The sequence below is a fragment of the Carlito syrichta genome, unplaced genomic scaffold (assembly GCF_000164805.1).
Source record: "Carlito syrichta isolate Samal-C Ts95f unplaced genomic scaffold, Tarsius_syrichta-2.0.1 Scaffold308833, whole genome shotgun sequence".
In the NCBI taxonomy this organism is placed as follows: Eukaryota; Metazoa; Chordata; class Mammalia; order Primates; family Tarsiidae; genus Carlito; species Carlito syrichta.
This window is the reverse complement of record NW_007252929.1, coordinates 274197-290293: the sequence shown is the minus strand read 5'-3', so window position 1 is coordinate 290293 and position 16097 is coordinate 274197. Positions and strand designations below refer to the sequence as shown.

The 16097-nt window shown below is 35.9% G+C and overlaps 1 protein-coding gene across 2 annotated transcripts in view; it reads right to left on the bottom strand.

The window, feature by feature from the left end:
- The window catches only part of PTPN12 (protein tyrosine phosphatase, non-receptor type 12), a 61363-nt gene that overhangs the window by 27661 nt on the left and 17605 nt on the right, over window positions 1-16097 (bottom strand). For both annotated transcript variants that reach the window (XM_008066001.2, XM_021716520.1), the window contains 5 exons: window positions 14864-14923; window positions 11685-11827; window positions 5214-5280; window positions 3110-3187; window positions 2915-3013 (listed from right to left, as the gene is read on the bottom strand). In XM_008066001.2, the coding sequence (XP_008064192.1) occupies window positions 2915-3013; window positions 3110-3187; window positions 5214-5280; window positions 11685-11827; window positions 14864-14923 (447 nt within the window). The remainder of the gene's footprint in view (window positions 1-2914; window positions 3014-3109; window positions 3188-5213; window positions 5281-11684; window positions 11828-14863; window positions 14924-16097) is intronic.

The window sequence follows — 16097 nt, the reverse complement described above, 5'->3', positions numbered from 1 at the left end:
AAATAAACACAATCAGAAATACAAAAGATCAAATCACAACTGACCCTGAAGAAATACAAAAGAATATCAGAGATTACTATGTACACCTACATGAAACACACTTAATAACTTAAATGAAATGAAGGACTTTCTGCCATCACACAACCTCTCCAGGTTGAAAGAAGAAGGCACTGAGACACTAAATAGACCAATAGCATCCCAGCAAATTGACTCTGTCATATGAAAACTACCTACAAAAAAAAAAAAGCCCTGGACTGGATGGCTTTCCAGGAAAATTCTACAAAACATACAAGGAGGAGCTGATACCAATCCTACTGAAAGTATTCCAGGCAATTGAGAAAGACGGAATTCTCCCCAAATCATTTTACGAAGCTAACATCACACTGATACCCAAACTGGATAAAGATCCAACAAAAAAAGAGAACTACAGGCCAGTATCCCTTATGAACATAGATGCAAAAATCAACAAGATTCTAGCAAATCAGATGCAAAACACATTGCAAAAATCATCCACCATGACCAAGTAGGCTTCATTTCCAGGATGCAGGGCTGGTTCAACATTTGCAAGACCATACATGTCATTAAATACATCAACAGATGTAAAAACAAGAACCACATGATTATCTCATTAGATGTAGAAAAAGCTTTTGATAAAATACAGCATCCCTTCTTGATAAACCTCAAACACCTAGGCATAGAAGGAACATACCTCAAAATAGTAAGTACCATCTATGATAAACCCACAGCTAACATATTGCTAAATGAACAGAAACTAGAAACATTTCCCCTGAAAACTGGAACAAGGCAAGGCTGCCCACTCTCACTCCTCTTGTTCAACTTTGTATTGGAAGTCCTAGCTCGGGCAATTAGACAAGAAAAGGAAATCAGGGGTATCCAAATAGGAAAAGAGGAAGTTAAGTTATTCTTCTTTGCTGATGATATAATCCTATACCTTGAAAATCCAAGAGAATCTGTCAAAAACCTGCTTGCACTGATAAAGGACTTTGGCAAAGTCTCAGGGTACAAAATAGGTACAAACTAAATGTGCAAAAGACAGTTGCATTCCTATACACCAACAACAAGCAGGCAGAGACCCAAATTAAAAGCACAAACCCATTCACAATAGCCACATTAAAAAAAAGAAAAGAAAAGAAATACTCCGGCAGTTTCCTAACCAGAGAACTGAAAGACCTTTACAAGGAACTACAAAACAGTGCTCAAAGAAATCCAACAAGATACAAACAAATGGATAAATATTCCATGATCATGGATAGGAAAAATCTACATTGTTAAAATGTCCATCCTACCAAAGGCAATCTACTGATTCAACACAAGACCCATTAAGTTACCAACATCATTCTTCTCAGACCTGGAAATGACAATACAGAAATTCATATGGAAACATAAACGACCATGGATAGTCAAAACAATCCTTATAGCAAAAGAAACAAAGTAGGAGGTGTCACACTTCCAGACTTCAAACTTTATTATAAGACTACAATAATCAAAACAGCCTGGTATTGCTACAAGAACAGGCACACACACCAATCGAACAGGATAGAGATTCCAAAGCAAAGTCTTAATTTCTCAACCAACTCATCTTTGACAAAGCCTCCAACAACAACCACTGAGGAGAGGAGAACCTATTCAGTAAATGGTGCTGGGAAAACTGGCTGACCACATGCAGAAGATTGAAATAGGACCCTTACCTATCACCATACACAAAAATTAACTCTAAATGGATCAAAGACCTAAACGTAAATCCTCAAACTATAAGAATCTCAGAAAATGCAGGAGACACCCTTATGGAGATTGGTACTGGCAACCAATTCCTTTTCAGAACCCTAAATACCCATACCTTAAGAAATAAGATAGACAAGTGGGACCTCATCAAACTGACAAGCTTCTGCAAAGCAAAAGAAAAACCATCAAGAGCGTAGGGAGACAGCCCACAGAATGGGAAAATATATTTGCCAACTGTTTATCTGATAAAGGCCTAACATCTACGATCTACAAGGAACTCAAACGTGCCAAAAGGAAAAAAACAAGCAGCCCCTTTAAAAAGTGGGCAAAAGTATTTTTGTCAAGTCAAAAGTTTGAATAGCCAGTAAGTCTTTTAAGAGTAAAATAATGCCTGGGTTTGGTGGCTCAGCCTGTAATCCCAGCGCTTTGGGAGGCCAAGAGTGGATGGCCTGAGCCCACGAGTTTGAGACCCGCCTGGGCAACTTGGTGAGACCTCATCTCTACAATAAATCAAAAAATTAGTCAGGCATGGTAGCGCGCGCCTGAAGTTCCAGCTACTTGGAAGGCTGAGGCGGAAGGATCGCTGGAGTCCAGCAGGTAGAGACTACGGTGGCTGGGAGTGGCCACTGCACTCCAGTCTGGGGGACAGAATGAGACTCCAACTCAAAAAAAAAAACAAACCAGTAAAATAACACTGCACTACAAAATACCAAAAAGATACTTAATTGTTGCCATATAATTCTGCTTAGTTAAAAAGTATATACATAAATACCTATATACTATACTATCATGACCAATTCAGGAGGAATCAACTTAGAATTTCTTAGGTGGAGGTGGAAGGGAAGAGGAAAAAGGATAATGCAGTAAGTTTTAAAAAGTAATTTCTTCTTAAAACAATGAATTATATGATTTTTAACATATATAGTAAAGCTAGAAAAGATCTTTCCTAATTTTATTTACAATATTATTTACCTTGCATTAGTTATAAAATATCTATTGTAACAGAGATACAAACAGGAAGAATGAAACGAGTTTAACAAAACCCAGATTAAGTATAAATAATAACTGTTCTGGATATTCTTATGTTAGATAAGGCAAAAGATAACAATTAAAAGCTACAGCTTGGTAAAAAGTAAATGTTTTCTAAAATTAATAGGCTAAGAACACCTACCACTCCATCAGCAATTTTCTGGGCTCCATGAATTTCATAAAGCTGTAGCTGTTTTTCAAACAGTTGGGCAATAGCCCTATGAACAAGCTCATATTGCTCCTATTAGGGAGATAAATGATAAAAACAAGGGGAAAAAAATTTAAAAACAAGCATACATACATAAAAAAATATATAAAGTGAAACAAACAACTATACCTTTGTTTGTACTGCAGAATGCCTTTGGGTTCTCATTTCTTGTATTAAATTAAATACATTAAATTCCTCTGGTATTTTCTAAAACAAAGAATTTAATACATAAACTTTGTACATCTATTCAGAAAACTAACACATTCTTCAACTTTTGATATAAACCTTATATACATTCTGGTTTGCCTACAAATATTTATTGACCACTGCCTATCACGTATCAGACACTGGGTTTGGCACTGTGGACACAAAAATAATCTTGACTCCCAGCATTCAAGCCGGGGAGCCAGACATGTGACCAAATAAATATTCAGCCAGAGCATGATGACAGTTTGAAGGGGGGAGAAACTGGTGGGGTTTCCCAAAGCAAAACTATTACAACTGGGTTCAACAAGAATATTTTGGAGTGATGAAGAAGAAGGAAAGGTTGAAAATGATTCCCAGGTTTACCGCTTGGGAGCCTGTATATATATCAAAAGACTGTTATATCAAGTCTTAACCTAAGGCATATGGTTATATTTATAATAAGCCAAACTAAATCAACTGGGGACTATGTTCAAAACACACTGCTTTTAAAATGACCAGAAGTTTACTTTGTTTGCTGGAGTTCACTTAGGTGCGTCATTTCTTTCCAATTTTAATTTTTGTCTTTCATGTTAGTATACGATGGAATCTGAGTTAATTTTGCCCACTTAAACATTTTCATTTGAGTATCAGGAGATGATTATAGCTTTTAAGGAATACAAAAATAAAATTTAACCTTAGTGTCTCCCTGCTTCAAACTGTCATCTTCCCAAGAGGGAGCTGAGGGATCTGTATTTTTACCTAGCTCTTTTAGCTGGTCCTCACATACCCAGTTTAGGAGCCACTGGCCAGTAGAATAAGTTCAAGCTCTTTTATTGTGTTTGATCCCAAGTAGCTTTATCTTCTCTCCTCCTTTCTTTGCGTACCTTCTCCTTTTAGTCGTGGGCTTTATCCACATCAGGCTTCTCAATTCCCCAGATTACGCATTTAATCTACAATGTTTATATGTAGTTCCTTTACTTTTTGGGGATAACCTTCTTTAATATCCAAATAAACTGTCACTCCACACACCCATCAGTTAGTCACAGTCTCTTTATTCCTGCTACAGTATAATCAGGGTTTAAAAAAATTTTTTTTAGAACTGTTTGAAACGCAAATATTCCCTAGCAAAAATAAAAAATGAAAAGATGACAGGGAAGAAAGGGAAAGAACGGCAGAGGAAGAAAGAAAAAGAAGCAATAGTTTATCCTATTTTGTACAAGATACAAACTGACACATGAATAGAAACTATAAAGCTATGAAGGACTAAAAGTTCCTCTCTAATGCACACAAAAGGAACTTATTGAACCAGCAAAAGAACCCAATATATATATACAATGAAGAGACTTAGGTTTTTCATCTCTATAATAAAAGTTGTATCTTATTTTGTGTCTTCCATAGTACCAAACACATTTTCTTAGAAATAGTGGTAGAAACAAGAACCACAACAACAGTAACAAAAACTTAACAATGAACTGAGTACTTGCTACAAACCACACATAGTTCTGAAGAACTTTACAAACATTAATTTATTTTACTCTTATGCATTATTACTATTATGATTCCCATTTCTAAAGAAGAAATTGAAGCACAATGAGATTAGTATTTTGACCAAGATCCCACAGCTAGTCAATGACAGAGTCAAAATTTTAATCTGGGAAGTTCGGCTCCAGAGTCAATATTCATAAACAATTATACTATAATGTCTCCAGTAAGATTAAATATTTACTGAGTGAAATATACTTATATCTAGAATAAATATAAAGGCAATGGGAATTCTGTATTGGAAAAGTCAATGTATAGTTTATATCCCTAATGCAGGTATTCACTCACCTAGAACAACATTCCTACCCTGCTGCCCAGTGTGATACCTCAAGGAAATATGCAGCATTTATACCTTTTCATTATCTTAATTTCTTACGCAGTAAAGCTACTCCAAAAAAAAAAATAACATCCCAAAATAGATGCTGTAACTTACTGCAATTAATCATCAAGTTTGAAAATCATAAGATATGAATCGGAGATAATACCACATAAAAATTATCCTTACCCCAGCTTTTAGTAAATTCCACGTATAATCTATGGCACAAATGGCACCTGTTCTTCCACAGCCTGCACTAAGAATACAAAGTTTGAAAAACAATTTGATTTTTTGTGATAAAAACTATAAAACAAATGTGGATGGACATGTTAATACTAAAAAACAAAAATCACTTAAGAAATTGACAAAATTCTACTTATTTAGTAAACAACCTACAACTCAGAGTGCATTTAACATTTTGTATTTACAGTAGTATACCCCCTTATCCACAGAGGATACAATCCAAGGCTTCCAGTGGATGCCTGAAACTGCATATGGTACAGAATCCTATATATAACTATGTTTTTTCCTATACACACATACTTAAGGTAAAGTTTAACTTATAAATTAGGAACAGTAGATTAATAATAACTAATGATAAAACAGAATAATTATAACAACATGCCAGTATCATGAACTCTTGAGCTTTGGGGCCATTAATAAGTAAAAGAAAGGTTACTTGAACACAAGCATTGCAATATCACAGAAATGTGATGGCTACTAAGCAACTATTAGGCTTATAGTGTCTATAGCCTGGATACCCTGTACCAAAGAATAATTTAGATCCCAAATAGGACAGAGTAACAGATTTACCCATGCTTCTCAGAATGGCATGCCAACTCAAACTTGTAAGTTGTTTTATTTCTGAAATTCTCCATTTAATATTTTTGAACTATGGATAACTAAAACTGAGGAAAATGAAATTGTGGATAACAGGGACTACTGTCTATGTTTTTAAAATTTAATGTAAGAAACTTCCAAGAGTAGATGACTCACAGAATACCTACTGGACCCTTTACTTAAGAAGTCTAATTCTGGTCGGGCTCAGTGGCTCAGCCTGTAATCCCTCGCTTTGGGAGGCTGAGGTGAGTCAATTGCCTGAGCACGAGGGTTCAAGACCTACCTGGGCAACTTGGCGAGACCTCATCTCTACAATAAAAAAAAAAGAATTCTAATTCTACCTCAGAAAGCCTTGACTAGCTAACAAAATCTTACAGAGATAAATGCATTTTATGTTCAATATATTTTATGTTTAATATAGTGTTTTAGAGTAGAGGAGGAAATATTACATCATTTCCATCTGCAAAAAGTATAGAAAATATGAAGAATGTTGCAAGCTCTAGAAACTGGATTGAGCAAAATAGCAGTGATAGCACCAAAAGAACAAAGACAAATGATATGCTCTCATTGCCTAAAGAACTAATGAGAGCTGGAGAATGTAGTGTAAAATACCTCAGGTTTTTTATTTTAAAACATGACAAAAATACTTTATAGCAAGTGATTCTCAACCAGAAGAAGGAATATGCCCATGAGAATTGAAAATCACTATGAGTAATTATAAGAGATTATTGACATCACCAGAATAATCTTTAGGCAGAAAAATAGTTGTATAGCATTTTAGTGCATAGTTTTTAAACTTACAAGTATCATTAGTTTTTAAAACATGTAATCGAAAAATTCCTCATAAAAGTACATCATAAGCAACCTAAAATGATTTTTTAAACGTTCTTAATAAACAATATTAATTTTTAGTTGTTGGTATATTTGTGAATATATACCATCAAAACATTTCTAAAATTTCACTTTAGGATTAGTAGGGCTAAATGACACATATTTAAAATTTGATAGCTAAAAGTGTGGTATTATAAAGACACAGACAGATCAATGAAACACAACAGAAAGCTCAGAAACAGATCTGAGTATATGTAATATTTACCAGAAAATGGTGAATTCCCAAGGGGGAAAGATTAGACTGTTCAGTAAGTGGTAGAGTGAAAGTTAGCTATTAACAAAAAGCAAAAATTAGACTCTTACGTTGTACCCTAACCACATAAAATTTCAGATGGGTTGAAAATATAATGTAAAAAAATAAATCTATGAAAGTAAAGAAAAATAGGCAAAACATATACACTATTGCACTAGGAAAAGACTTTCTAAGAATATCTCGCCGGGCTCGGTGGCTCAGCCTGTAATCCACGCTTTGGGAGGCTGAGGTGAGTGGATTGCCTGAGCCCGCGGGTTCGAGACCCGCCTGGGCAACTTGGCGAGACTTCATCTCTACAATAAATCAAAAAATTAGCCGGACATGGTAACGCGCGCCTGTAGTTCCAGCTACTTGAAAGGCTGAGGCGGAAGGATCGCTGGAGCCCAGCAGGTCGAGGCTGCGGTGGCTGGGAGCGGCCACTGCACTCCAGTCTGGGTGACAGAGTAAGACTCCAACTCAAAACAAAACAAAAAAACGAATATCTCAATGAACAAAAACTGTATATGAAGTGACTCACAAATCTGACTAAATGACAATTTAAAACATAGGCATAAGACATGGCACTTACAATATAACTAAAAATATTCTCAATATATCACATTTTTTTCCGGAATAACAATTTTTAAAAATAAATATTAAGAGCATGAAAAAGCTTATGTCCTTTTACCTAGAAATCCCACTTCTAAATATTTACCCTAATAAAATAACAGTAGATGTGTTCAAAGATTTACTATACAATTGGCCGTTGACATAAATTAAAAACAAAAAATAGACCAGCCAGTGAGCATTTAAACTATTGTTTAAAATAGCTGAAAATGGAAGGGAAAATTTAATAAATGACAAGGAAGGGAGGTTAAATAAAAGTACAGTACAGTGATAATGTATTGTGGAATATTCGTATGGCCTAGAAAGATGTACATGATATGTGTCACTTAGCCCTAGTAACCCTAAAGGGAAATTTTAGAAATGTTTTGATGCAGACAAAAATTCTTTTAAAAAATATTAAGCGATCAATTTCTTTTTTTAAATGAAAAACCTTCCTATTCAAAGGGATTTGTGACAAAACGGGAAACAATTTCAACTAACTTGTAAAGAAGTCAAGTCAAAGCAATGTTTTTATCTTTTTTTTTTTTTTTTGAGTTGGAGTCTCACTCTGTCGCCCAGACTGGAGTGCAGTGGCCACTCCCAGCCACCGCAGCCTCAACCTGCTGGGCTCCGGCGATCCTTCTGCCTCAGCCTTCCAAGTAGCTGGAACTACAGGCGCATGCTACCACACCCAGCTAATTTTTTTTTTATTTATTGTAGAGATGAGGTCTCGCCAAGTTGCCCAGGCAGGTCTCGAACCCACGGGCTCAGGCAATCCACTCACCTCAGCCTCCCAAAGGTGGAGGATTACAGGCTGAGCCACCGAGCCCGGCTATTGTTTTTATCTTTTAATTCTATAGTTAAATAGATTTTTTTCTCTTTTTTTTGGGAAGGTGAGAAAGCAGGATTTACTGAGAAGATAAAAAAGCTCCCAAAGCTGGGGGAGACCTGAGAGGGTTGCCCGATTTTTTTCTTTTAACCAGTCTAATCCTTAATTAAATGGTCAACTAACCACTACATTAACTACAGAAGAAAGTTGTTTTAATTAACCAAGCTGTTAACTGATTCCACATCTCCAAAAGCAAGTCACTTTCCAGGCTCACAATTAAAAGTAGCCCTTTTACTTCATTTAATTATAGGCATGGCAGCCGGGCTCAGTGGCTCAGCCTGTAATCACGCGCCTTTGGGAGGCTGAGGTGAGTGGATTGCCTGAGACCGCAGGTTCGAGACCTGCCTGGGCAACTTGGCGAGGCCTCATCTCTACAATAAATCAAAAATTAGCCGGGCATGGTAGCGCATGCCTGTAGTTCCAGCTACTTGGACGGCTGAGGTGGAAGGATCGCCGGAGCCCAGCAGGTCGAGGCTGCGGTGGCCGGGAGCGGCCACTGCACTCCAGTCTGGGTGACAGAGTGAGACTCCAACTCAAAAAAAAAAAAAAAAAAAGGCACGGCAGTCAGAAAAACTGGAAAAAAATCTTCAGTGCTTCAATTATACTAACAAAGTCTTTTAACTAAGTAATCAACAGAAAATCTTCAAAACTCAAAAAAATTTCATTTACTTTTTATGACAAATGTGACTACAGATAACAAGAAACTTAGAGGGGTAAATTGATAGCATTCTTACTATATTAAGTACTATGACTGTAAGAGATTTGTAAGAATTTAAGGTAAACTAAAAATAAAGAGCAGAAAAACTAGCCAGGCTCGGTGGCTCAGCCTGTAATCCCAGCCCTTTGGGAGGCTGGGGGGAGTGGATTGCCTGAGGCCACGGGTTCAAGACCCGCCCAGGCAACTCGGCTGAGACCTTGTCTCTACAGTAAATCAAAAATTAGCCAGGTGTGGTAGCGTGTGCCTATAGTTCTGGCTACTTGGAAGGCTGAGGCAGAAGGATTGCCGGAGCCCAGCTGGTCGAGGCTGTGGTGGCTGGGAGCGTGCCACTGTACTCCAGTCTGGGCAACAGAGTGAGACTTCAACACCAAAAAAAAAAAAAAAAAGCAGAAAAACTGTCTTAGGATTCAAGAAACTTTTATTGTGTGGAAACTTATACACTGACCTATCTAATGAAATTTCAAAACTTAGGTTTAAAAACACCCCACATCACTCATTTTATAATTACACCTATGTTCTAAAGCTACTACAAAAAAATTAGTATTTTCTTGACTAAACCAATTTTGCATTTTTCCTTTTAAAATGGTATCTCCATCACATTCCTAAAGTCATAATAGAATTTAGCTTAAAAAAGCAAAGCCAAAGTGGCTACTGTATTTTTTCTTTGTTTAGTACACTGCTTAGTACACAACTTTCCTTAACTATATATTTACTTATTGAGTTAATTGAATACTGTTTTAAAAAGTGATCTAATGGAGCCAATACTCATTTGTAAGACTTTCTGAAAAGAGAGCAATAATGAGTTCTACGAGTCGAGTCATAGGTTATCATCTGGAAGTCACCTGGAGCAGAGGATGTCACATAAGACAGATAACAAAGGACTGTCAATATTTAAGGCTCTAAGTATCATATGGATGCTTATGAGCTTATAGGTCAGAATAGGCATTCTTAATTTCCTCGACTTGACAATAAAATGCAAGGACTTCTTCCTTTTAACTGGAATGTTTCCTAGCTCTTAATTATCATTATGTTTTTGAGTTGCAGTCTCACTGTCATCCAGGCTGGAGTGCAGTGGCATGCTCATGGCCACCGCAGCCTCAACCTGCTGGGCTCAGGCAATCTTTCTGCCTCAGTCTTCCAAGTAGCTGGAACCACAGGCATGCACCACTATGTCCAGCTAAGGTTTTAAAAAATTTATTGTAGAGATGAGGTCTCACCAAGTTTCCCAGGCTGGTCTAGAATCCTGGGCTCAGGCAATCCTCTAGCCTCCGTCTCCCAAAGTGCTGGGATTACAGGTGTGGGCCACTGCACCCAGCCCTAGCTCTTAATTTTTAATGTCATCAAGTGTCTTGGGAATAAGAGAAATGACCAGATAATAGAAATAACCCAAAATGTTAGATTAAGAAAAGTTGGTTATCACAAATTGATTTCTCTTAGATAAAATATAGAATTAATGCTCCCCCGGAACATAAAATTAATGGTCCTCCTCTCCAAGAGTAAACAATCTCATATCCATTCCTCCAAAGCCAAAGGCAGGGTTTACATGATTTCTTACATGTTCAAATGACCAATTAAAGAAGATGCATCTATACTTGTATTTTAATGATCAGAGATAGCTTGAACAAGGTCAGTAATAATTTAGTCTTATGTAATGTTTATAATGAAGTAATCTGCTATAATAATACATAATTTAATACAAATGTCTAGTAAATGTGATCAACAGTTTATATTACCCTGCTATAAGAATGCTAGCTTCCTGCTCTACTTAAATCTTTTAGTTGCTACAAATTATATAATTTCATGATATGACAAGCAGTGGGGCAAATGTGGAAACTGATGTTCCTCAGGAATGGAAATAGCATTGAATATTTCATTGATTCTAAAAAAACACTTTTTTAACCTACATCATAACAGCTCTGAAATTGGTAATATATCTTAACATCAATGGCTTCTTACAAATGACATTTCCCCCGTATAATTGGCAGTAACTTTTTATTCTTGAAGTATATAAAATAATGGTGTGTTTCAGAATTGATGATATCTTAGCTCAGAGCCTATGTATGTACATCTATATAAATTTTTAAAATCTCATGTAAATGTTTATTAGGAATGAAAATTGCTTGGTTATTGTTTTAGAAAAATTGATTTTAATATTTATATACTGACTTTAGAAAGAAGAGTATGACGGGCATCTATGAAACTATATACTCTAATCTGTGAGCAGTAAAGAGTATGTTCAATAGCTTTCTACCACATAAACACTATTTTCAAATAGATGGTCCTATGTTTTAATGCAACATAACTCTAGTCTATCAAACCAGATGAGATTACATCAATTGACAAGGCCTCAAGTCTCACACAATATTATATCAAGGCTAGGAGAAATTCAGGATTACTATCATATTAATACAGAAATAAAATCCTATGTAGCATCAAACTTAAAGAAAACTACTGTATTGATATATTTGGTAAATTGTTTTGTACCTGCAATGAATACAAATAGGCACATCTTCATGTTCTTGATACTTCCTCATTAAACTTATCATGTCCAGAATAGAATCAAAAGATGAAGGAACATCATGGTCTGGCCAGTTCACATAATGAAACTGATATAGCCTACGAGATTCCTTCAAGAAACACAGAAATACAACAATTATGAAAACACATTTGCAAATTTAAATGTATACCTCATTTAATTGCCATTACTAAGACATCTGTGTGGTATTTAGCACTACTCTAAAAGAAAAACTCAAATAGCCTACTTATCGACTGCTTATCGTATGCCAAGTAAGCTCTAAGAGCTTCACATGTAACAATTTATTTAATTCCCTTGAGGAAAGTACTGTTAATACTATCCTCATTTTATAGCTAAGGAAATCAAGACAGAAAGATAAAATAACTTTCCTAAAGTTTCAAATGAAGTAACAAATATGGGACCTAAATCTGGTGGTTTTACTTTCAGAACAAGCACTTTAATCATTACATGACATGATCATTATGACCACATATGATATTTAACTAACCTACACTATTAAATGAATGAGTAATATATCATAAGCACTGCATTATAATCTATTGTAATTAGAAGACTAAAAGAATATTAAACTGAAAATAACTTAGAAAGAAATGAACTTTCCAGGACAGGTGCAGTAGCTCACACTTATAATCCCAGCACTTTGGGAGGCCAAGGCAGGAGGATCACTTGAGGCCAGGAGTTTGAGACCAGCCTGGGCAACTTAGTGAGACCTCATCTCTAAAAAACAAAAATAAAAATAAATTAGCTGAGAGTAGTAGTGTGTACCATTGTCCCAGGTACTAGGGAGGCTGAGGTGGGGTGGAAAAATTGCTTGAGGCTAGGAGGTCCAGGTTACAGTAAGCTATGGTCATGCTATTGCACTCCAGTCTGGCCAACAGATCAAGACATTTTCTCTAAACAAACAAAAACAAAAACAAAAACTGGGTAACCTTCTTCCCCCTAAACCCTTTGTGGGAAAGGATCTATGAGCTTCAAGCAATTTTCATAATACTATGGTGCTATTTGCTTCTTTCTTCAAGAGCGAATACAATGCATGCTTATGTATTCATGAAATTTGTCAGTTTTGATTTTAAATATAGTAAACAGTAAAAGTTTTGCATGGTGGCAGTATGGTAATCAACGAGGTTTAACACTAGAAGATATAATCCACATAAACAAAAGTTCTTTGAGATCCTCAATAATTTTTAAGAATGTAAAGAAGTCCTGCTGTCAAATGTCTGGAGAATGGTTATTCCACATGTTTAACAAAGAACACTGCTTGGAATCTAGGCAAAATTGTATTCAACTTCTACTTTTGCTATTCCCTCATTAACTTTAGGTAAGCAATTAGCTTCTCAAAGCTCTGTTATTTTCATCAATGTGCAATGAAGATAAAAGTATCTGGGTATTCTGAAGTTAGGAGAACTTAGATAAGCGATACATTATATATATATAATTCATTAAATTATTTATGATTACTATAGTTTAAAAATGTCAACCAAAATATAACCAATGACTCATCCAAAGGAACATGAATAGAAAAGTCAGGAGGAAGCCGGGCTTGGTGGCTCAGCCTGTAATCCCACGCCTTTCGGAGGCTGAGGTGAGTGGATTGCCTGAGCCCGCAGGTTCGAGACCTGCCTGGGCAGCGAGACCTCATCTCTACAATAAATCAAAAAATCAGCTGGACGTGGTAGCACGCGCCTGTAATTCCGGCTACTCGGAAGGCTGAGGCGGAAGGCTCGCCGGAGCCCAGCAGGTCAAGGCTGTGGTGGCCGGGAGCGGCCACTGCACTCCAGTCTGGGCAACAGAGTGAGACTCCAACTCAAAAAAAAAAAGAAAAAGAAAAAGAAAAGTCAGGAGGAATAAGAGAACTGGAACTACATCTGCTTGTAAACAGGAAGGTAGGAGGTTGTAGGTTTATTTACAAATGCATGAGATAGGGAAGAATGAAGGACTTCATGACCAGGCTAAACTACTTATAATGTTTAAAAATTAAGATAGTAAAAAATAGAGATGAGGAAGAAGTAGATGGGCAGTCTTCTAATATCTATCCGATTTTTGATTCTTTGCTAGAGAAATTATCATTTATATAGCGTTAAAAACTGAAGTCAAAGGCTTCCAGTAAAAACAATATATATCTACATGAAGGTTTAGCTTTGATGATGACTTGTCTTTAAAAAATTATAAACTTGGCCGGACATGGTGAACCACGCCTGTTATCCCAGCCCTCTGAGAAGTTGAGGCAGGAGGATGACTTAAGGCCAGGAGTTCAGGAAAACCTGGGTAATAAAGTGAGATCTCATCTCTATAAAAATAAAAAAACTAGTCAGGCACAGTGGCATATACTTGTAGCCCCAGCTACTTGGGAGGTTAAGATGAACGAATTGCCTGAACACTGGAGGTCAAGGCTGTGGCGAGTCATGATCGTGCCACTGCATTCCAGCCTGAGCAACAGGGTGAGACTCCGACTAAAAACAAAACAAAACAAAACAAACAAAAAAACCTAGTAAAAGAGGGAAATAGTTATGTAAACAATGCAACAGAGGGAAAATATTTGCAGCAAAAAAAGCATAAATATTCCAAATCCAGTAAATTTAATTTAGGAAAAGTTGTTAGAGAAAGTTATAAATTATATTACTTTACTATGTAAATTGATAAAAGGCTTGGAGTGGTGGCTCACTCCTAAAATCCCAGAACTTTAGAAGGCCAGTGTGGGAGGACTACTTAAGCCTAGCAGTTTGAGACAAGCCTAGGTAATGAGACCTCGTCTCTAAAAAATTAACTAGGCGTGGTGGTGCATGCCTGTAGTCCCAGCTACTCGGGAGGCTGAGGTGGAAGGATTGCTTGAGCCCAGGAGATCAAGGCTGTAGTGAGCCATGATGTTGCCACTGCACTCCAGCCTGGGACTCCAATTCAAATAATAATAATAATTTGAAAAGCAAAAGTCTGAGGATACTAAATAAAACATTACACTCTGGTTTTCTTCATTATTTTGCATAACTAAAAAATTTGTAAATTTGTTAATTTCTTTAACTCTGCTATTTAGTAGTAGTAGTAGCAGCAGCAGTAGTAGGTAATATGTTATTTATCTATCTTCTCTTTGTAAACCATTATTAGAGACTATCTCTAAATGGAAAGTACCTACATTCTGAAATTCAAGTAAGAGTGTCCTAATGAAGTAGTCTGTTCTTGCTTGTTCATCCTCCTAAAAAAAAAAGAAACATTTGTGAGTCAGTGAAAACATTAAAACAAAATGACATTCAGAACAAACAAAATACTAGTATTATAGTCAACGATATTAACCTTTAAAATTCCAGTTGTAATAATAATTGTATACTACAATGATAGTGAATACATTGAGTCAACATGCATTTGTCCAAACCTTTAGAATGTACAACACCAAGAATGTACTTTAATGTAAACTATGAATTCAGGGTGATAATGAAGTATCTATGTAGGTTTATCAACTGTGACAAAGAGACCACTCTAGTGAGGGATATTGATAATTGCAGGGTGATGGCTATACATGTGTGAGGGTAGGGGAATATGGGAAATCTCTGTACCTTCGCCTAAATTTTGCTGTGTACCTAAAACTGCTCTTTAAAAAATCTTTAAAAAGTTAAACAAAATAAAGTCTTCTACTAAGTATGAACAAACAAGAAACAGTGAATTTGGGAATTGAAGAGTGTTATTCACTATAATAAGAAAATTGAAAAAAAATTTTATTAAAGAAACTTGTATAGACAGTTAAAAAAAAGGCATCAATTTGCTCATGTAAGTTTTATTGAGAGTTATTTTTCTTTTTTTAGACAGATTGCTTAGACAGAAGTCTATTATCCAATAAAATATTTGCAAAGTAGTAACCATCCCCAGAAACGTGTAACCAAAAGTAATACAAACAGAAGTTATTCCTCAGGACCTACCACCATATCTGGTCTCCAACCATTTTACCTTGATTTTCCCTACCTAACACTCAATTCCTCATTAACTGGATGGCAACTAAAGAAGAAAAGGGGAAGAAATTCTAAATTATTATTATCGTGGTTGATGATAAATATAATAACTTTAAAGGTTTCTGTCATGTGGTCAAAATATTTAAATGAACCTCTACAACAGTTTATCACTGAGCAAATTATTATTTTTGCCTCATTGGTTGAAACTACAGATAGTTTTGGACAGTAATTAAGCTTATTAAGAACGGTGTACATTGTTTCTAATAAATAGGTTATGAACTATAATACATGCTTTAATTTTTAAAATTAATTTACCTTAAATTTTTCAAATAACATTAAGAGGAAGGTATATGTTTTTACTTTTATCCAAAAGGAGTATGGATGGTCTAAGACTTAATTTTTCTATAAAAGACTAGTAGGCTGGGT